Below are 24913 nucleotides of genomic sequence, written 5' to 3' on the forward strand. Positions count from 1 at the left end.
TTAAAAGTCACAGCATGTATACCAAAATTATATTGGAAAATCAGCCAGGTTGTCTAGTCGGCAAGGACAAATGCCAATAGCAATTGATGCAATTCTTTTATTGCTATCTCAAGGAAACATTTCTACAATAATTTCTGCCTACTGTTGATCATCAAGTATAGGGCTATGATTAACTATTAAAGGGGCAATCAGAGATGTAAAAAGATTATTGCTATCTGAAGGAAACATGTCTTGGATTTCTACAATAATTTCTGCCTACTGTTGATCATCAAGTATAGGGCTATGATTAACTATAATAAAGGGGCAATCAGAGATGTAAAAAAAGATGATTGCTATCTGAAGGAAACATGTCTTGGATTTCTACAATAATTTCTGCCTACTGTTGATCATCAAGTATAGGGCTATGGTTAACTATTAAAGGGGCAATCAGAGATGTTCTATAAAAAAAAGGATGTTGCCTAAATGCAATGCTCCCCTAAACGATTGACAAGCAGTGTGTGTATGTAGGTTACTTTTATGCAAATTTCATGTGAAATGTCAGAATTTGTTTTTATTTAAGTACTTTCATGTTGTAGTATGGAAAGTTAATTATTAGAACATTAATGCTCATTCCAAAAATGTCTAAACATGCATTTTTTACTGTCCCTAACAAATCACCAATTGTCCACACATTTATAACATCATTCAATACTTTTTATTTTTGAAGATCTTAAAAAATGCTATTGAAATTCAAGCTGTAACACATCAAGACGTAGAATTTACTCATCTCGGCGCACACAACCTGTGTACAGATCCAATAAATAAAAGAAGATGATCGCAACCATCTGTCAATAAAATCATTTTTCAATCAGCAAAGTGGTAGCACAATTCTTGCAATGATACCCTGCCGCACATATGGGTGAGACGAGAACGGAAATTTAGGTTAGCCTGCACCGCCAGTCACTTGGATCTCATCTACCGGCACAGTTCTTTAAACTGTATTTGATTTGTACACTTATACAATGACCTCTGAAAGTGTTGGGTACTAAAACTCATACTCCACAACTTACGATCAAATTTTGAGCTATGATTGTTAGATGGAGGTTCAAGTACTGTGCCACTGGAGATGAGGCTATTTTTCGCCTCGTGGCGAGTGAATAGCGAGAATCCACATGTAACAAGTTAATTTTTCCTTCTTTTCTTTAGCTTGATACAGTCATGTTCCCTTGAGGAAACCAAGCGGTTCTAATTGAAAATGACTTGTGTGACTAATGGCACCAGGATCCACAACAAGCTCATCCATCAGTGTGCAGTTCTGTAACCCCAATACATTTGCACAGTTCATTGAATGACCTTTGAAAATTTGGGTACAAAAACTCATACTCTGCAACTTGAGGTCAAATTTTGCACTATGATTGTTTTAGTGAAGTTATTGAACAATGCCATTGGGATGAGGCCAATGTGGTCCATAGTGTGGCAAGGGAAGGAAACCAAGGTAACAATATACCGCTCTGAATGCATCAGCTGCATCCAAACAGTGGAGGGAGGGTGGGATGGATGGATGGAGGCAGAAAGCCTACCCATCTATACATCAATCACATGAGCTGATAATCGTAATAATGCGAGTTGGAAACCGTTGATAGATCAATGAAGAAGTGCTGAAAAGATTCCGATGTATTATCTGAATCAACTGTACAGCTAAGCTGTGTCTCAGGGGCTACTGAGTGCCACAAGAGGCTACCAATCAGTGCTAGCCTTTCCCCCTTTCTTTGTACATAGGTAATATAATTATAGTACTCATGGTGTGCTTTGGAATGCTGTTGCTACATTTATCGGAGTAAAGCACTTGCAGAGTGAATATGGAGGTGATAATATCATTAAACAGTTTACGTAGGGGTTCCCAGTCATTCTGACAGGAGAGTTTGGGAGTTAAATGATTCTCAAAAGCACATTACTCCTAAATGTGTAGATTAATTATCCACATGAGAACTACTGCCTATCTTATAGTGCCCTGATTGGTTAATTATAACCATCCAAGTTACCAATAAAAATAGAGCTTTCAGAACTTGCAGCAATTTTATACAGATATCTCCGATTGGGTAAATACATGATATAGTCCTCTTTGTAACCAATAAAAATAGTTCTTAGAGACCGAAACGGCCAGTACTGCACAGAGGGTTAAGGTAAAAATAGCCCATAAAGTCCTGTCCTATCGGCTAACAAGAACCAATCGTTCCATGCGTCTGTCAGCCACATATATATTCCAAAAGGTGAGGAAAAAGCTTGTGTATAAAAGGAAGGAGGGCACTGACAACCTATCTGTGTTATTCCATTTTCAAACCAAATTTCTGTGAATACAAACCATCCATTCAATGGGAAGCTAGTCCGGGCCAATAACACATGCAAGAATGACTTCAAAGGCTATATGCAATATCCTTCTATTGGCATCTTCTCATTCATTCATTGTACACACGGTGTGTTGTACAGGAAGTGCTTATGGCCATTGCACATGTTTGTACATCTAGTTGCCCGCAATATTTCCATCTCCATTTGTATACTATTTAGGCAGGTTTTTTTTATAACATAACCCAGACCCACTCAGTTTATATGTCTCTCTATATAAATTGGATGATGTGTTTGACAGACGAAGAAAAACAAGGAAAAAACAGGTCTGGTGCAAAGTAAATTCTTACAGACACTGAATGACTTCAAGTTTTGACGCAGGAATAGAGTGTTGACGCATGTATTCTGTTGAATAGGATTCTCTTGAATCGGTAAATTCTGAACAGACGTTTAATTTTCAAAGGTTCGGCATATAGTATTCATGTGACAGTTATTCTGTTTAAGGTGTGAGGTACAATAACTCTGATCTCAACGAGACCTTAATATTAAAGAGTCACCCTGTTTCCAAGAATTAGAAATAACAGTAGAACTAAATGTACATGTACACTTTGAATGAATCTACGGGAATAAATCCTGAATAACATTTTCTATTCTCTATTATCTGTTTTAAAATATTCCACATGAAAAGGTATGTTTGATGTATGTAAATGGTAAACTCTAACTATTATTAGATCGAATCTACCAAATTTATCCAAATTCCAACTACTTCTTAGCATACCACGGAGGGTCAAAGCTAAGTAATGTTTGCGTGACTGAATAGCGCAAGCCGCAAGCGTATGTACACAAAGGAAACATTGCGCACAAGATGAGCGATGTCGCCAGGTCTATACGCTGTACCGGCTTCAGCTGAATTCAAGTATGCTAAGAGAGGAAAATTCCAATCTATGAATTATTATTCTATGCTTCTTAGTATGTTCACAAGGCATGAGATTAAGGTATCAAATTTCTAGGCTAATTTCAAATTAAAATGACACAACACAGAACATGATGACATGACAATGCTAAATTGACATATCACTATACCTTTAACCCCCTGAGCACTACCTGCCGATCTAACATTGCTTCTGATTGGTCAATTTCATTATATCTTCACTTTAATCACCAATCAGAATGGAGCTTTGCAAATAATTCACCCCAATCTTTTTGCGTGGTGAAATTATTCTAACAATATTGCTGATTGGTCCAATTGATAATGAAAAGTTCTTTTTGGTCAATCGGCAGGTAGTTCTCATAGGGTTAACCAGAGAAGATGAGAAACTCATCTTCTCTGGGTTAACTCTTAACATTTGAAATGAACAAACTTGTTTGCCGATTTTCACAATTTTCCAAACGGTCCCGCTTTTAAAAATTTTATGTGATGTTATTTTATGTTCTAGTACTATTGCTTTCATAAATATGAACAAGCAAGTCATTTATCAAATTCAAATTCATACCATTGCAAGCCAAAATATTGTGTTATTTCCTTCAACTTTTGTATAAAAAAATATGTATTGTCACTTGTTAAGCATAAGCAAATATGAGGTATATATCTTTACATTTATTTCAACAAACCCATAGATTTTTGTAACCAGATATCCCATTCATATGTTAATGAAAAAATAAGTAAAGTAACGGACCAAGTTTTATGCAGATCGTGCAGCACTGAAAATACACAAATTGAATTATAGACAATTTTGCATATTTTGCTCCTGTTTGCACACATTTGAGAGCAAGACATTCTTTTATTTCAGTTAAAGTTGGTAATGCCTGAAACAAGCACACAGGCACAAACATAAACATGTAGTGAGACAATAATTCAATTTTAGGGATACATCTCCGGGTAACATTCGTTTTAGTTGCTTTGTTAATTTGCCAACTCAGCTTTATTGGGCAAAACAGAAAAGTGGGCCTATATATTGATCACTGCACTTAGTAATCGAATAATGTTCGCAATAAGAGTCTGGTGAGACCAGCATGAATCCAATCTAAAGCTGACAAGTGACAGCTGAAATGGATCTATTAGAAGGTGCTGGTACTAAAGGGATTAAGTTTCTTGCTGTCTACTGAAGATATATCAACTTACCCATCTCTGGGGTAGACAAATATTAGAATACAATAATGGTTCAAGGGGCATCTATGTTTTTTTCCTTCAAAAAAGACCCAATTTTGGCAAATTTATGTCTTATGAAACATGGCAATGCCATTTGTATTAAATCTCATTTCAATGGATCATAATTGTGACATTGGCATCAGAGTATACATTGATTATAGCATCAGGGGTCAATCTCATAAAGAAAGCAATAAATGCTCAAACCCATTTAAGGGTTGAGGCTGTAACTGTTTAATGTAAAAAATATCAATTTTTATTAATTTACTATATCGCAAATTTAAAAAAAAATCCAAATTATTTGATATCAATAGGACATTCCTCATATTCAGAATGCAGTTTAGTGTGTCTGACGTGCTCTCAGATCCACAAAAAATACTGTGTAAAGGTGACCGAGTCCTAAAGTAATCCCAACTTTCCTTCATATTGCATTTATCCCTAATGGATGTCAGTACATAGACACATTGAAAATCCTTGTGAAAATGAGGTACCAAAGCTGCTGTTAAATGTTTGTAAGGTCAAATTTAGTGCAGAATATTTAATTCAAAGGACATGCAATATGCCAATTTCAGGCTAAGATAGACACTAGGATCCACAACATGCTCATCTATCTGGGCACAGTTCTTTAACCCCAATACATTTGCACATTCATTGAATGACCTTTGAAAAATTGGGTACAAAAACTCATACTCTACAACATGAGGTCAAATTTTGCACTCTGGTTGTTTAATTGAGGTTATTGAACTATGCCATTGGGATGAGGCTATTGTGGTCCATTAGTAATACTTACATCGGTTCTTGGGCTTCATACTTGTACAGAGCTTTAGCACATGGCTGTGGATTCGAAGAATTCTGAAACAATACAAGAAATAAACAAAACCAGGTCAATATATACTGCTAGTGCTACAAAGAACTGAGATATAAAAAGAAAAGCCAGAAACAAAAATATTAAGAGGCAGACAAACTTGGTCGATATTCAATGATATCTCAAGTGCTTAATTTCTGCAGGACCATACAAATCAATGTGTTTGACTTGTGCACTCTAAAAATGCTTGCCACCACTGATCATTCATTATGATTCATTCTTTCACATCATTGGTCTCATTTGAGTCATTTATCACATTAGTGGTAAGAAAATAACAGCAGTGAGCACAAGGTCAAAATTACAATGTAACAATTACAAATTAAAGGTAATTGCTGTAAATACTACCATTACCGATTTCTTAAATAATGCATGTTTTTAGCAATGCAGCAATTTTTTGATATTAGATTTTACATGCAAGGTTCAATATTGATCGGTGTGCAACGGCAAACGTATCCAAAGCATATGACTGATTAAACATCAGAACCATCAGAGGTCCCCAAACTAATAAAATAACAATGTGGATGGTTATTGGCTAGTTTACCACTGTTTACAGGCTGTGCAATAATTATGAGCTCCAAATTTTTGGGTCCCAATTTGCAAACCTTAAGGGGTACTACACCCCTGTGGTAAATTTGTGACTATTTTTGCATTTTTCTCAAAAATAATAACACACTGGTAACAAAAGTTATGTATATTATTGGGGCAAGGAATCCAATTACTACACTGAAGTTTCAGTGACTCAAGACATCGGTTTAGTATATATGATAGGAAATGAGGTACATCCTAGCGGTACCTTATTTTTATCATAAATAATGACACCGCTTGTCTGTGGGTCACTGAAATTCCAGTGTAGTAATTGATTCCTGCCCCTATCATATACATAACTTTTGTTACCACTGTGTTATTAGTTTTTGAGAAAAATGCAAAAATAGACACAAATTTATCGAGGGGTGTAGTACCCCCTTAAATGAGTCTTGAATATATATTAATGTGATCATAGTGAGTAGGAAATTTTGGATATTTTAATGTTTGTGTCCACTGTTTTCCTAAGCTTTTAGAGCATGTTATTTCAAAGGTGCCCTGCAAATGTATGCCAAAATTGCTTGCCCTCCTTCTCAGCTGCCTAAAAATTGCTTGCCACCTCCCCCCTCTCAGACAACCAAAAAATATTTGCCCTCCCCAATTCTACCCTCTCCAGGGCTCATAATTATTGCACAGACCCTAACTTAGCCCACTGATTTGAGACCACACACATCCCTTACAAAACAATAGAAGCCATGGGTTCAAATCCCTCTTTAAGTATTTGTTTTGGTTTCTTACTATAGGACACTCGCATTCTTACAAAACACATTTTAACTCGTCTGTAATTATGCTAATTTCTTCCCATCCCAAACTTTCAGTTCAGATGCAAATGTTTATTATAATATGTTTATAAACTTTCTGTATAAATTTTAAAACACTTGCAAAAATATGAAAATGTAAAAATACAAGAAACATCCTGAAAAAAATATGAAAATGTAAATACAAGAAACTGCATCCAGCATTATTCAAGTAGTCAATTAGTACATTCCTCTGCTAGTTTTGAGCAATAACTGAATAAGCGATTCACACACTTGATAGTTTTCATATAGATAACATTGGCTCATGTTTTCCTCTCGAAAAAATCCTCTTAAGATTTGACAAGCTATGCAAACATTGTTATATAATCATATATAGTCTCACTGCATTTAAATCATGAATAATTATATTTCTGGGAGCTTATCAACATCATAACTAAACATTGCCAAAACTCATAAATACTTGCGTACAAATCTCAGCATTAATTCAGACTTCTGTTATGCATTTCTATTTCTACCTGTCATTCGTACCATTTCCCCCCGCAGCTAATCATTTTGAAATGACACAAATTCCCATTTTTGAAAATTAATCCACTTATAATATTAAAACTATATCACAAACCCCTCGCTCGAAGAAATATTACTTGGAAAAACAGTAATCCCGTTCTGGTGTCAAAGTGAGGTAACTCTTTTTACTCATAACCTATGTAGTTTTATCAAAGGTTTTATCCAGGAGGGATGTTGGTGAAAAAAATACCAATCAAAACATAAATTATTTATCGAGTCCCAATACGGTGAGCTTCCAAGAGAATTCGATGATGGGTTGTGATTGATAATAACCGTGAAACACTGTCGGGAGCTGGGATGATTTCATATTAAATTCCAAATTCAGTTTTTCATATCACCCCGTAGGTATCCAATTAAATCAACACCACCGCTTTTATAGCGATGTGGTGGCCGCTAGCCATGTAATGCGTGCCTTTATTGCTCACAGTCACTGCGTTAACATGCGATTTTAACTCTTCAATCGAGATGTTGTCAGATTTGGATGATTTGATAAACTCAGTGTAGAACATGTCCCCTTTGTCAAAGCATAACATTGACGGTTCACTATTGCAGGAATAAAATGGAATCTCTTTTATTAATTCTGATGTTGCCTTCGGTAGGAATATTGATAAAGGTTACGAAAATGAAAATTAATACAATTATGGGTGAAACACGACTCTCAGGTCACGAGGGTCAACAGTGAGCAGTGACCTATAGGATATTTTAGTTGGCAAATCCTCTGCATTTATCAGTCATAATTGGTGAGGTGATGATTACGGGGATCTTCATGTCGTACACTTCTGGTATGTATACACAGGAATCAAGTTGGCATGGATTTGTTGGCAATATCACGTACAATATCACAGGAGCCGTACTACAATAAAGCAGGTGAATGCTTGATGAGTCTTGCAACTTAATTTGTGGCACAAATAATGCACATTCCAGATGGATGGACTGACAAGCAGACAGAAAGCCAGACATACATACCCAGGTACCCACCCATTCAGGTATAAAGCATTGCATCAGAGATGTGATTGCATCAACCAATGGACACTCAAACCAGAGAGGCAGGCAGTTAAATTCATACTCAATTCAAAACTATCAAACATACTGTTCAAAACCTGGTTTATTTTAAACCATTACTGTTAGTAACAAGACAACTGCTAGTGGACAAGTCCTACACCCACCTACAGACTCACTTACACTATGGATCACAATAGCCTCATCCCAAGACCCAATGGCATAGTCCAATAACCTCAATCACATAATCATAGTGCAAAATTTGACCTCAAGTTGCAGAGTAATGAGTTTTTGTACCCAAATTTTCAAAGGTCATTCAATGAATGTACAAATGTATTGGGGTTTAAGAATTGTGCCCCTGATAGATGAGCATGTTGTGGATCCTAGTGTTAGTATGAATGCATTTTAACCTTTTTGGGAGTCTCCTGGGAAGGTTCTGTTTGGAGATTGCACACACATCCCCGGTTTGTTGTATGTCGGCCTACACGCTTTTAGAAGTTGCATCAAGAACAAGTTAATATTCCACGCATCTTACTATAATGGACCCACCCCACACACTTTGTTTCTTAGAACTGCCAATTTTTAACTTTAAAATTTGGTCACTTTGCATACCTTTAATCATCTTTCAGATAGTTCCCCATTTCTTGGGGAAACATGGTCCTTTCTGAACCTGCGTTCCCCACTTTCATTACTACTCAGCCTTTGCCAAAGGATAACAAGTGCTGTTTAGGCATTGTCAGAATCGTTTACAGCATGATACCAGCAGAACCAGCATTTCACTTCCCATGTGTACTATCTGCAGTTGAGCATATCCTTGTAACACCAGCAATTTTAAATTTTAACCTAAGTTGACTGTTTATCTCATACCCAACAAAAATATCAAATGCACAAATAAGCTCAATGTTGGTTTGGGTTGTATTCAATTAACATTGAAATATTAAAAATGATTGGTACAAGGCCTAATCACATCTGATGTCTAATGACAGCGTATTGCATCATGCACAGGTTGAAATGATCTTTCAATTAATCATCAATGACAAACGCTCATTTGAAACAATTGCTTCCCAAATATCCAGGCAAATATCAAGGTCCTCAAAACCAAAATGAGCAAATAATTATATGAGTGTGCTGCTGTATAGATGAGGTGACCTATGATGTCACATGTTTACATTCAGACCGCCCTCTGTTGTTTCAAAGCAGGCAAAATAACACAGAAGTGTCTATGACAGACCACATAAATCTCTTTAAAACTCAACTTTTAAAAACCTTTGAAGTTTTGTGTGATATTATGTATATAGCTTGATGCATTTATAAACAAGATTGATACCATTTTTTGTATTATTTGCTTTGAAACCAAAGTTAATGAACAAAAATCAACTTCTTCCATGTAAACTATAGTGTTTATTGCCTGACAGTTTTGATCACAGACCAACAGAGGGCGTATCAAATGTAAACACATGTCACCTCATCTATAGGCTTAACTATTATTTGCTACTCGCAATGTATTTTCTGTTATAACAATTTCTATTTAAACATTTTTCATGAATTGTTGTTGGTACACCTGTCTTATATTTTACAGTTCTTTGCAATTACATTTATATATTTCCACAAGTTATTCTCCCTACTGAGTACTGAAGAAATCTCAGCATGTATGCAATATAAGACATTTTATATTTGCACTCAACTGCATTTCAAAATAAACAAAATTATATATTTTTTGTTGATTCAACCATGGCTATAGCACAGTCGGAAAATTTGGCTGGCCATCAAAATATAATTAACCTTCAAAACTGGAATAATGTTAAAAAGAAACCCACTTGCTCGGGCTCTGAATTCAACATTTAAACCTTACATGACAGCCACAAATACAAATATTCTATCAGTGGAAAATGGACCAGAGTTTAAGCAAGTTATAGCAAAAAGAGAGAGAATCAAAGCAAGTCACATCTAGTAGCATCCCTACTCCCTTCTCAAACCAAAGTGAAAGAATCAAACAAGTACCATCCCTTCCCCCTCCCAAAAAAGGAGAATACCCTTGTCAAATCCAATTGTCCCTCGTTTTAGTTTTTAATTACAAACCAGTGCTTTTTACAAAGCAAGAGTATAGTTACATCTGAAGCACTAGATATCATGATCCATTACATGTCCATGCACGCTTTTCCATTATGAAGTAGTTCCACTAAGGAAATACATCAATTGCAATCAGACATCTAACTTTCACTGTGATGGTCAATGAACGCAACAGAATCAGTCTTATAATGGGCGACTGATTCCACACGAGAGGCGAGATAGATCTGCATTAAACCATGATCTCCTCTTGTGCGCGCAAACAACATCGCGTCATGAGCACCATACACGCACACGGCATCACACCATGAGCGCTCTACGCACTGTTACACACAAACAACGCGCTCACTACAACTTACAAGATCAATTCCCAAATGTGGATTTGAGCGCCGTGTAGACACTTGCACTTTCTACTATATGATACACACCCCCAGGAGAACACATTGAAATGTTTTAATGCGGATCTAATTGCTCTTGTGTGAAGTTACCCAATGTTACAGGTACTCACTCTTCTAATATCACTATACACAGGAAAAAGAGTATTCAGAGACCTCTTATAAAGGGCATTACCATTATTCTTCCAGTTTCACTATACAAAGGTACAGAAGTATTTGCAGACCCATTAATAAAGGCATTCAATATCACAGAGTCGATCTTCTTGAAGATGTTGAATCGTCTACAAACTAGCAACTAGGGATGAGTTGAGACATATGAGAGTAATGGGTCTAGCTTTGATACTTTTTTGTATCCTTCAATCTCCATTAGTACATAATATCCAATTTTTGTCATCATCATTCTCAATTCGTGATTGTTATTCCCCCAATTGCATTATGGATCAAATCCTATCACTAGGATGATGATCCACTACATGCTCATCTATCAGGGCACATTTCTTTAACCCCAATACATTTGTACATTCATTGAATGACCTTTGACAATTTAGGTTCAAAAACTCATACTCTGTAACTTGAGGTCAAATTTTGCACTATTATTATATTGAGGTTATTGAACTATGCTATTGGGATGAGGCCAATGTGGTCCATAGTGTATCACTTCATTTTTACTTTCCCTATATTTATTGTGCACCAGTACCTAAGCTTACCAGTATCATCAAACTCTATTATAAACAGGGTATATAGATATAAAATTAATCAAAAGAAAAGTTATAAAATAAATGAACAGATGGATGAAAAATATTAATTACAGTTATCTCAGTATTTAATTCACAGAATCTCGGTATAGAAATCCATGTACTTATTACGCTGATACCTGACGTCATTGGGGTTCACAATATGTGACTAAATAAGCTGCACCTAAAGCTACTTATCGAAAAAAGTTGTTTAATTTCACTGCATGAACTCAACTTTTGTCTGTCTATTATCTCTGCCACTCTACTACTATTTCATTGACGTATCTGGGAATGGTACACACCCGGGTGAATGCTTTTGTTTTCTATTTTCGGCTTGATGTCATTGGACGCTAAAAGTTGCATGCACCCTGTGGAGATGGAATTTGACAAGATTATTATCTTCTTTTGGGAAAACAGATAGGATGAATTCACATAATAGATCATATGCAATACACAGAAGCAATTCACTGGAATCTTTCTATTTTTGTCATCATCATCATCAGAATTGGGCAAGAAATCTGAAAATTGATTTTTGTTGACATTGTCTACATTTTGCTTCCTTGGGTCACATAAGTGATGTTGTCACCACTGCTAATTGTCATTTATTGGAATCGCCCTATCCGCTCCTCCCCATACCACTTTTCCACATGTATGCCCTCCCTCCTGAGGTTGGCACGACCCGAACAGTTTACAATATAACAGATTTCAAATGGATTAATTTGGTAACCTACAGGCCAACAATATGTATCTTTCCTAGTTTTGACATAACAATCACGGCGACTTCTGTAAATTACAACCAATATCTAATCAAATGATCCCAAAGATGAGAAACGGTCATCAAACTGACACAGTTTTATCAAGACTTCACCCAAGTCTAAGCTTTCAAACCTAGTTCTGAAGTGCCTGGTTATTACCACACCAGAGGAGTCTTTATATGTCTCCCCAGTGCTAAATGACCCTTGAGTTTGGTTTGCGTGATGAGCAGAGTCTGTCCAAAGACGCCAGTAGCACTGGACAGTAGGTCATATCATCTTCAGTTGGGGTCTATCACCATAATATCACCACCCTCTAGCTCATGATGCTCATCCTCACTTAAATCCCACATCTTTCTATAGAAATGCACATTGGTGGTAATACCGGTATAGGAAACAAGTTGTCGTTAGGTTAGGTAGGAAAAACCTCCTATGTACTTGTGGCCCTTGAACATGTTTAAAACAAAACTGCCAAGAGATTACATGGGAGGTTTTGCTTTAAACATGTTCAGGGGCCAAAGACATATAAGAGGTTTTTCCTGCCCAACGACAAAGTCAAACTTCCATGGGATTTTCATTATTAAATTCAAGCAGAATAAATTTTCTCAGCAAAAACTATTGCACTATAAATGTTATTCACAGGTTTATTTATAAATGCATACATGGTTTTGTTTTGTTTTTTGAAATATTCTAAGATTTACATCACAAACTTCACATTCATAGTTTCACACATCAAAGATTTGACATTTTCTCTGATTCCAACTGAAAACTGCCCAAGGTACATTTCCGCACTAAAAGCCAGTGATAATGCAATCAATTTGTCCAAATCTTTTCCCTTGATCAACATTTTAGAAATGCACATTTATCTGCCAGTTCCTGTGTGTTTGACAAAAACGTCAAAGTTAATGTATGGCACGCATTAACTCTAACCGGTAAATTTACCCATCAATCTTGGCAATAACCACTTAAGAAACCTTAGATGCTCCATTTAGCACGCCTATGGCCTACAAATCATAAATAAGTTAACCGGATACAATTATTGGACCCGACTTGCGACGCAAGTCTGCGTTAAATGTGAGTTACAACTAATATTTCAATAATGTAAACGGCATAAACTGCCAGTCAAGTAACATACACACACAATCAGTCATAAAAAGTGTCTAATGGGCTATTCCATTTAAAATCCACACTACCCCTGTGAAAGATTTAGCTAAAGTCTGCCACAGAGGGAGTATCCATTTTGAATAGAATAGAATTGGGTAACTTCCATTTGAAATACTCACTCCAGTTGTGGAAGATATGTAAAGACATAATACAGGGGGAGTATGGGTTTCACAATGATTATCCCTGACCAATTACATTTGAAAAACATATTCCCCCTGTGGAAGATAGTTCCAAAATCTTCAACAGGAGGAATGTGGATTTCAACTAGAATAGCCCAAATGGTGTTCTTCAGCACCATAAATTTACCAAATTACTTTCTATTGGAAAGCATTGATTGGAGCACTCAACTTCTGAATCAATCTTCTATTCTGGGACAAGATAATCATCACACATAAATACTACATTTGTAGTCGTAAAAAACCCAAATACAACATCTCACTATATTTTATCCATTTCACTTCAATTTTCATCTAAAATATGAGCTAAGTGGGGAATACAACATTATTAAAGGGAAGAGTTTGTGAGTGAAAGAAGTCATCAATTTATAAATGAGTATTTTCTTATTGTGATTATCAAAGTGTCCCTGAATTTGCATGCTCAATTCTGGGCATGATGATGATATAACACATTTTGAATTTAACCTTTTCCTGTAAAGTGATACGAAGTTGTTCTTAGTTTGTTCACTTTTGATGCATGTAGGTAAACTCATATTATAACCCAAGGTATTTTAATATAATAATATTTCCATAAACATACCTGTAAATTCATAACAATTCTGGTGTCTTATCTGGTACATGCCTGCTCTATGGCACGTAATTCAGCGGTTAGGCAGTGGGAGGAAAAACCCGACTGACCCAGATTTCTTAGGGGTTTTCTGCACAAAAATGGATTGAGAGTTTGATGGAAATTACTCTATGCAAGTGAAAATCAGCTGTTTTGGGCACAAATTTTATTTATTTTGACTGACACAATTGTGAGCAAAGCAAGGGAATCTTTTCCCCAGATTTTGGCAACTAGTTATTTGCTTTTACTCAAGGAGAAAAGGCCCGAGTGACCGACCCTACTTAAAGACCCATTCAGTAATCCCAGCGCAAGTATAAAAAAATTAAAATTGTTTATAAATTGCTTAAAAGTGAAGGATAAGTCATTCAAATTGTCATTTGGTACTTTTTGAAATGACAAATTTGGCAAAAAATGAAGAAAACAGCAGTACTGACCCATTCAAATACATGTATAGCTAATTTAGATACTGTCAGTATCTAAAGTACAGATTCGTGTAAAATGTCTTTGTCTTAAATACACAGCTTTCGGTTGAACCACTCGCAGGCTATGTTAGCACATCTATGACAATGACAAAGGTACCAAAATCTGAATTTTGATGATTTTGTCGATCGTCCGGATCAGCAAATCACTGAATGGGCCTTTAAAAGCTCCGTCCGCCTGTAGAATAGGGTGCTTTATTGTCGCCTTATGATCAATTATCATGGATTAAGTTCAAAGATATATGCTAAGACAAGCATTTTTAAAACTCAGTTCTTCACCATATTGCATGCAAGAAGCACGCTTGGCTGCAAAGGAGACAACGGACATAATCACACGACCTGCACTCCACTTCAATCCATGAATCAGAAGCAAAGGTCCTCAAAACTCAAGCTTTGACACCATTCTTAAAGATGTTGGCTGCGCACCTTGTTGACATTCATGAATATGTGTGAACTGAATATTAGTAATATGTTTAAATGCGTTGGGTAACTTATCATGCTCATAAACCATCGAAATATGTGTCTACGGGTAAACTGCACTGATAATAAATTGCACTACAAAAGACCATGCACGATACAACCCACAAATCACACTGTGCTCATATCAACATTCTCTGCGTGAGGTAAGTAGCCGCTCCAAACCAGGTGATACTACCAACAGACAAAAAACTTCAACTCAAGATGGAACCTACATCGAGGCTATAATGCTAGTCCTAGATCAAGCTGTAGATGACCGTATCCTATATAACGCTCTCCCAATACTCCCGGTTATTTATGCAGTTGTCTTCCTGTGCAGTTTAATTAGTCCGGTGGTATCGAGAGGTTTATGTAAAGCCATGATTTCTCTGTGTTACAAAATTTAAAATCTGTGTTACAAATTGGGTGATTTCTGTGATTCTTTCCAGGATCTGTGTTGTGATTTATTCCGTTTTCCACAATAAAGCACTGAAAAGCTAAAACAAACATGTTTTAAAAGTGTATTTTGTCTTACCTTTTAGTGTAGTATGGCTAGAATCTTGCATCGAAGGCCTAGAATTAATACTAGAATGGATTGTTTAATGGTTGATTACTGCTAAATAATCACTTTTCTTTGTTTTATTTTGAAAATCAACACAAAAGGTAGACATTTTCTCAGTTTTTCACTATTTTGTGGCATTTTCAAATTTCTGTGAGCAAATCCCGAATTCCGTGAATTTTTCTGTTTTTACGTATCACAGAGAAATCATGGCTTTATGTGATATGCGCGCTACCAACGGACTTAACAAGTTCAAAGCCACATGAACTCTTTTGTGATGGATATGCAATGGAGAGTGGGATGTCCAAGGCCTGCTAGTAGTATAAACAAAATAGATAGTATTTCAGGGGAATTGTTGGAATTACACTTCTACTGCTAGATTGCCATCAGGTTTGGTGGCCGTATAATTACCTGAACTTGTTTGCACTACCATTTTATACCTACTGCTATTGATAGCTTTGGGTGCTTTGGTTTATTTATTTTTTCATGCTATTTTTAATGTTTAATATAGCATTATTTGTTTGTCCTTTAACATCATATTTATATGCATTACGGATAATATATTTTACATCAGGCGACAAAAAAAACCATTTTATGAGCGGATGGACTCTGGATTTTTTTCTGGAGGCTAAAAATGACCCGAAAATATCACTGAAAAGCTTGAATATTTCGCAAAAATTACCAACATATTTGAAAAAAAATGTATTGAATTTTGTTCAATTTTCAATGGTCAAAATCAAAAAATTCAGGTCCAAAAACGGATGATTTGGCATAAAGTAAAAAAAATCTCCCAGAATCTGTGTCAGTCGCGCCCGTAAAACAAGATGGTTTATTTCTCACCTCATCGCATTTTACAAATTCCTGCCCCCCAAAAAAAAACACCATTTACACAAAATTGGTACTGAATGCAAACAGTTTTGTTCATACAACCCTGGATTAAATTGTTGGGACAATTTTTGGATGGAATTTCATTTTTACTAGTTGCATAATATTGTTTACCCAAGTTTGCCCCATATGTAGGACAAGAAAGTACAACTTACAGAATTATTTTCAGTGCTCAGCTGTAAGAAAAACATGCTGCATGAAATACTGCTGAGCACTCCTTTTTTATCAGCATATTTATGACAAGTTATATTGAAGCTGACTTGTAAACATGGTAATGGACCCCACCAAATACAGCACAATCATTCATGGCATATCAGCATTTTCTTTCTACATTCTGTGATTCACTCACATTAAACTGCTTTGGCTCAGTAATGCTGAAAAACATAAATGGCATCACTTCATAGAAATAGCACAAAATACCTTGGTAATTTAAAAGCATAGGCTTTTATTTATATTGTTTAAATGTAACATTCTTTTGAATTCATGAAGCAAATCATGTAGAGGATCATGTAGATTATTACACATTGATAATTGTCACAAAATCCATCCACTGTAGCAACAGATTAATGAGCTTTAATGAATCAATAAATGCTGAAATACATGAATCATGTATCGCTTTGTAGAAATAGCATAAAATACCTTGGTTTATTGAAATAAAATCCAACACTTCTAAATATTTTTTTTATGCAACATTCTTTTGAATTCATGAAGCAAATGATTACACATTGACAATTGTCAAAGAATTGTCATCCAATGTTGCAACAGATTAACGAATACCTGTTGACTACTGATGCTTGTGATCCAATTCTTCTCTGCAAAATTTGACATAAAATCTATGATGCACTGGCAAAATGGATGCTGAGCATGAATATTAATACTAAATATACATATTTTATAAAGTTTCAATAATATTTCTTCAAGAATTATTTGATTTTAGAAAAAATATTTGTTTGCTTGTTTATTTCTATACTTCTTTTCTTCACCCATCATAAGCTTAAAATTCTGGTCTTGCAGCATACTTAAGGGGTACTACACCCCTGTGGTAAATTGTGATTATTTTGCATTTTCTCAAAAAATAATATCACACTGGTAACAAAAGTTATATTATTGGGGCAAGGAATCCAATTACTACACTGAAATTTTAGTGACTCAAGACAAGCGGTTCAGTATATATGATAGGAAATGAGGTACATCCTAGCGGTACCTTATTTCTTATCATAAATAACGAACTGCTTGTCTTGGGTCACTGAAATTCCAGTGTAGTAATTGGATTCCTGGCCCCTATAATATACATAACTTTTGTTACCATTATGTTATTATTTTTTGAGAAAAATGCAAAAATAGACTCAAATTTATCGAGGGTGTAGTACCCCTTAAGGGGTAAGGATGATCACACCCCTGCAATACTCAGAACTGCAAAGTTCAAGTAGTACCTCTGGGGGAATCCTTTGAGTAGTCTTTAATGCAGACTCAATTCTACCCAGTAAATTTGTACAATAAAAGGCTCTATGTATAGACAGTTGGATAGCCTGGAACACACTATACACATGAGAAGCTATTGAGTCATTGACTTGACCAGAGAGAGAGAGAGAGAGAGAGAGAGTCAGTAGTTGACATCTTGACTACTCAGTGCCAGAAGTGGGTAAGTGCAACAGCTGCCCTGTCAGCCCTGTGAACATTAATTTTGGCCATTTACACACGGTATATTGTACTCATCTACACAATCCACATGGCAGCTATTGCACTAAGCAGTCAATCTCCCATCCCACCCTCTACATCAAATATTTGTTAAGATGTAGTCAAGATGACTGTCTCAGATGAGATGGAATGAACCTCTCCTCACATCAACTTAACACAGGTTATATTAAATCTACTTCAATGAATGGACAATTTTGCAAGCTAAATCAGGAAGCTTGTGTGTATTCAAGTGTTTCCATCACATTCCTACGTCACAATCTAAATGTAACAAAAATAATGCCTTAAATTATTAAATTCAAGAGCTGAATTAAAAATACTTCTTAAGGCACAATCAGGACACTCTAAAATTAAGGGGGCAAGGGAACTATCATGGGACAAACTTTGACAAAGATGATATAAAAAGTACCAGGGGAGGGCAAGCCTTCTGACAGGGGAAGCTGCCCTCTTGCCCCCTTTTGGCTATGCCAATGACAGAGGATAGCCATGAACACTTACAGAATGAGTTGTAATAAGCATAGATCAATTTAGCCTAATGCTTGCTGCTCATCTGGTGTTAGTGAAGAAGTCCGGCAATATATTTTGAACAAAAAATCTCTTAATTGCCCTTTAATTTACCATCCAAAACTGGCCTCATATCATCTTACCATAGCAAAATAAATATGCTTATAAAATTGCATTTTTTGTGTGTGAACAGAGCCAGGAATGCATGCATGTATTCAATAACTCCTGTCACGTTGCTGTCAGGACACATGAAATGTGACAAAAATGTTCCCCCATGTATTGTGTTTACTTTCATGAGCCAGATATCCGCATCCATAATTTGCTGCGTGCTACTTTGATCAGTATGCTTTAAGATCTATTAAGGTGATGAGAGTTGACACTGTGTGTTTTAATATGCTTGTCTTCAACTGCCATGCATAACTATGTGGTTAATTCTCAATAATCAAATTGCTCATCACTATTAGCTCATTAGTCAGTGTTCCTTTTATCACATAGCTATTCACACGTCAAGGAGGTAATGGATGTCAATCACTGGGCGCACATCGGTACATGTAGTACATAAAATATCACTCAGCATACGATAAAAGGAATCAACTTTTTCTTTAAATTGAAACACCCAAGTCCGAAAAAACACAATTAGCAACTGTGAAAGTACAATTAGCAAGTGTGAAAGTGAAATACAAATCAGCCCACTAATAAAAGGTCGGGGGGGGGGGTCTTCAAAAAATATTGTACGGGGATGTGCCACACAGACTTTTGGATGCTGACTTTTTCTATACTAGTACCTACTTTTTGCTGTTTTGCTACCCAATTTTGCTACCCATCAGTACAACAATTTTTCACTAAGAACAATTGGGCACTTTTAAGGACACTTCTGCCCAAATGCACCCAATTGGGCACATTGGGTCTCCACTGAAAACCCACCCATCAATATACCAAAATCGCTAAAAAACTACCCACATACCCGTATACCTTCAACCATGGAGAACCCCTCCCCCTGAGTACACTGTGTTTTCTTGTACAACCTCACAGGGCAACAAATAGGGTCAGTATTTTCGACCTTGTTCCTGATGTTATTTGAAAGTTTGTGTTATTCCACATTTTATATGAACAAATTTACACAAAATATCATTTGATGTGTTTGATACTTTGTAAGCCTAACTGAACCTTTGTACTACACAGCACTACTATCATAACATGAAGATGCTTCATCTGCACTGACCAGGGAAGTGAGAAAGACAGTTTGACCTAAATCTAACCAAGTAAACACCCTGCAAGATTGGGTTTCTTCTTGACCAGGGGAATTCCACGTGCAAACATAATTTCAGGACTGGAACTGGTCAAGTTGATTAATTAAGCATCCAGAGGAATAAATAATCGGGGATGACCAGATATTTATGCAAATAAAACAGGGCTCAAGTGGCATGATCATCTCTCATCGTAGCTGCTAAGTGTCGCATCAATCAAATTACAAGTAATGCTGGAAGTGGCATCATTACCATATTACCTGAATCCAGAAAGGCTATATCAATGAAATTGTTTGGGAACACAACTTTATGTCATTCTTAAGTTTTGATGAATCCAAAGTGTATGAAAATATTGGATCCAAAACAATTTTAAATGTTAAACTCTATTTTGTGTCTTGGATAAGCTTTTCCAACAATGAATCTGTTGAAACCTCAAATGCTTACTTGCTATTCAAATTGTAAAGCCCTATAAATGTTTTTACAAATATAACATGAATGTGATTTACTTTTGATCAAATAAGTGTTGTTAAAGCGTCTTCCTAGCTAAAAGATGTAAAAATCAAAAATCATGAGCATTCCCAATCAAGTCAATACGTCATCAATTCTCCTTTCCATTGCATAATCACACGGCGTAACTTGCTACAAAATCAGAATTGAAGTTGTTTGATGACAAATAATAGCTCTAACTGCATCTAAAGGAGGAGAAAGGAGACCTGTCTGCTCCCGATTGGAGAATGCAATTACCTCGCCTTGTATGAATGATCACTCGGTTACTTTCAGCGTGAATTTTTTTTTCACACTAATGTTCACGGTGTGAGTTTCGCACTCTAATGTTCGATTATGTTAAATCAATAATGCTTGTCTTGGTGCTACTGCTGAGACTAACTGGAGCCCTTTCTTGATAAGTGCAACTCCATTTAGAAATAGCTACAGGGTACAGACATTAGAGTGTAGGGGAGGAAGATGCAACGAAACTGGATGCTAATTTGTGGGGGTTGTTGCCACACCCTTGGTTTCTGTTAAGGGGGTTGTTATTGCAAGGAAACTTAACACTGATCTAGTTCAACTGTAGACGGATCAAATTTTATCCAGTTTAACGCACACATCAATTTTGGAGTGTTAAATGCATGCATTTTTAACACCTTTGGTGTTATAGTGATCTTTTTATGTAAGAGGTTTTTTCCCCTCTATGGAAATTGTCTTTTGCAATAGGCTATTAATGATTCACTCTAATAACAAGGAGATGTCACACTAGCATGTGAAGATGACCTTAAGTGAGGTCATTCTACATGTCTGAGGAGCTGGTCTGAAAGAGAATACCAAAAGATAATATTGAATAGCAAACCTGCTGGGATGGCCACTTACATTTTATCCCCAGCTCTATAGCCAGACTGATCAGCATTTATTTCAGTGTCTTCCCAGGATACATACATAAGAGCCGACTGTTTCAGTTGGGTCTTACTATTTCCATGAAACTGTAGGCATATCCAGGTGGAGATTCAAGTGGACTAAAGTCACAACAAACCAAACAAAAGTTTGATGGTTAAGAGTAAAAAAGTAGGCAGGATTGATAATTATAATTCAGGGGTGTGAACAAAAAATTACATAATTTCCACTTTTTCCCGCAATTTGGTGCCTAATTTTGTGATTTTTCCCCTGATATTAACTTTGCCTCCAAATGCTTACACAAAACCAAAAAAACAATTTTTCTAGTAGTGCTTGGCAATCCCAAAATGATAATGACCCTGCAAATGAATATAATGCTGTTATATTTTTGCATTGCATTGTGGGAAAGGATTACTTTTTCATCTGCAGACTGAGCATGGTTACTGACTCCAGCCAGATATTTGACCAGTTTTCTTTGCTAGAGTTACTGATTGCCCATGGATCTGATGCTAAGCCAGACCTGATTATGAGAAGAAAAAGAAAATGAAGGGGTAAATGTCAGTCAGCCTAAGAGAGATTATTGCTTGAAAGGTTAGAGTGTGTGCTCCGTTGATGAAAACTAATGAAAGAGTCATTTAGAGGATTGGCATATCATGTATTTTCAACTAGATAAAGAGTTTACTGATTTTTGTTCACCCCATTCTCGGTTAAAAGGAGAACAACGGCTATGAACAGTTTTTAGGTACCAGTTATTGACATTAATTAAAGCCATAATGTGTGATTTGCTTCACAGCGATGCCTTCAATTTTACTCGGATTTCTACTTTTTGCATAATTATAATGCCCAGTGGTGTAAAAGACTAAGCCTGTAGTACTTTAATAACAGTAAAATTTAACTTTTTATATTAAAACCAGAGAGACCCGGTTTTATTCAGAGTTCACCGATCGAGTGCTTGCTAACATGTCCCGTGGATGTCATGTCAGCTTATGTGTACACACGTTGAGCGCTCTGCTCCGTGCAGTACAGAATACGATCGATGAGCGTAGTACATGCATTGTAGGCACTGGAATGAAATCGCAATTTTCTTTGTTTTACCTCATTTGTTTGGCTCGAAATTAAAAGGGGATCATGTGATTAGTGAAAACAAACATTTAAATAGGAATCTATTCTTTAAACAAATCATACATTATTGCTTTAAAGATCAAAGGATCACAATAATTTTCTGGTATCCACTCCTTCCTTCACCATTATAGCACAATTTAATCCAACAAAAACTTCTGAAGATCTGCATTTCTTTGCGCGAGAATGAAATGTTTTACAACACAATTTACACCCATTCAAGTATATGCGCTCTTGATGTTCATACAGCACTGATCCCTAACCTCTAGAGCTGAACAAATTTCCTCTGCTGCTCCCAGCACAGCCTTTTGAAAAGGATTTCTTGTCAGGTGAAAGCCACTGTAAATCCAGGGTAGGGTTTCATATCAAATATACCAGCTTGAAGTCAATCATTGTATCCTATTTGTTTAGGGCACGCAGGTGAATTTAGTTGATCATGATCAGCAAACAAAAAGATACAAACATGAAAACAAGAACATCAGGCTTAAGGGTGATGTAAATGGGACGGTATACGTATAGGCCATGTTTTTTTTTTAAAACTTGAAGCGGATTGTGAAAAGAAATATCTCACAAAGAGCCCATTTTGACAAAGGCAATATTTTGGCAGACAGTTAGGTTTTGAGTTACAAAGCACTTACGCTACAACTTACAAGCCTTAAATGTCTTATGAAATTTCAAGTAAATCTCTTCCATTTTTGCTATTGCCTCGATGCTGAAATTTTGATTTTTCTCATCAATACTTGACCTAATTGTTCAAATCATGAAAAGGTAATATAGTTTACTCTACAGCAGCTCTTCCAAATTGCTACACACTTGTTTCAAATAACCATAGGACTAAGGGACCGTTCAATAATATTTACATCAGTGGGAGAATGGGAGAAATGGGGGAAAAATCTCCTTTTGACCAAGACAACTCATTCAGTATATGAATCATTTTCATGCAATTAATACCAATTATGTTGTATTTATTAAATGAGTTTTGCCCTTAAACAATTGTACACTGATACAATGTTGCAATGTGGAAGGAGACATTGTAATATTTTGTGACAATTAATTGAACTGAATAAAGCAGTCTGTGTCAAATTATCCCAGGGATTTCCATACCACCCAAAAAAATTGGACTTGTTCAGGTCAATCATGTTTATCCCACCCTCTCCACTGCAGTTCAATACACTATCTTCAGGAAATTTTGTTCTTGATTTTAGAAATGTGCAAGCAAACAATGCTTCTTTATAGTATGAATTATTATCACTAAGATTTTTGACTTTTTCAGAAGGAGAAAAAGTACAAAAACAGGTTCAGATTTTTATCAAATAACAAACAACTGACTTCTGTATTCCTCAGTACTTGCTAAGGGCAAAATGTCTGGCTACGTACCATACCTGGAGAAAACTCATCACATTTCTACAGATTTGCTACTGAATTTTCACTCTTGACTTACAGTTAACTTTTGCCGATTTAGGAGGATTGACACAGATTTCAACTTGGGTGTGTACAGAGTTCATCGAGTAGAAGAAGTCTATTTGCAGTGTTTCAACATCAAACACATTCACTGTTAAGTGTGCATTGAGGACTATGCATCAATATACTGTACAGTACATACAATGAACTAAAACAGCTCAAAAGCTGTTATTTACCCAACACAAATTCATATTCTGTGTACTGGCCTAGAGGAGAACTACAAACACATCTTAAAATATATTATATTTTCATGCCAATAAATAACATCTGAAAGCGCTTGGGTTTTCCTTTGGGATGCCCCCTTGCAAAAAGTTACATTTTACTGTTTACATGCACAATAATATTATGATACATTCCAGTTATGAACCCTTCAATTCAACATAGAATTGGGATTGAGTCCTGTTTTTTTTTTATAACAGTTCAATTTCCAATCTCTTGTACACATGTATGCTGATGCTCACATGACAGGCACCCCCTTATACTGAAACCAGTCAACCCAATACAGGGTCCCTGTTTAGGACTATGCAAACGGGAATGTGACGTCATGTCTTACAGCGGTTAACCGTGGACGTTAAACACAAATTATGCACAATTTATATGACATAAAACCCCTAAACCGGGGACATATTTTTTTCATCACCGATCGCCGCAAGTACTCGTCATTATTTTATTTACCTTATTTGCAACCCATTGGACATAAAACGGGGATGGTTCCTGTTCTAGAGCTCTCCAGTTGGAATACATGAAGAGTATCACACATATTCAACATATTCTTACACACGTTTCTTTTGAGAGTTTGAAAATTTACTATAGCCCCATCTCAAGCCCCTTCAACCCCACTAAACATCCCCAATTGCTTTGATGATGATGATGCTAAACTTGTGCTGAGTAAATGTCCGTACAACATCCTCTATACATACACATTAACCTAGAGCGAGTGATGTGTAGGATTTGATCTCCCCTGTCATTAGCAGATGGTCAAGATGAGTAA

At 36.1% G+C, this 24913-nt stretch overlaps 1 protein-coding gene across 2 annotated transcripts in view; it reads right to left on the reverse strand.

Moving 5' to 3' along the window:
- LOC140160791 (E3 ubiquitin-protein ligase SH3RF1-like) overlaps positions 1-24913 on the reverse strand; it is a 64862-nt gene that overhangs the window by 1957 nt on the left and 37992 nt on the right. For both annotated transcript variants that reach the window (XM_072184094.1, XM_072184096.1), the window contains exon 3: positions 5259-5320. In XM_072184094.1, the coding sequence (XP_072040195.1) occupies positions 5259-5320 (62 nt within the window). The remainder of the gene's footprint in view (positions 1-5258; positions 5321-24913) is intronic.

The sequence above is a fragment of the Amphiura filiformis genome, chromosome 9, assembly GCF_039555335.1.
Source record: "Amphiura filiformis chromosome 9, Afil_fr2py, whole genome shotgun sequence".
Taxonomy (NCBI): Eukaryota; Metazoa; Echinodermata; class Ophiuroidea; order Amphilepidida; family Amphiuridae; genus Amphiura; species Amphiura filiformis.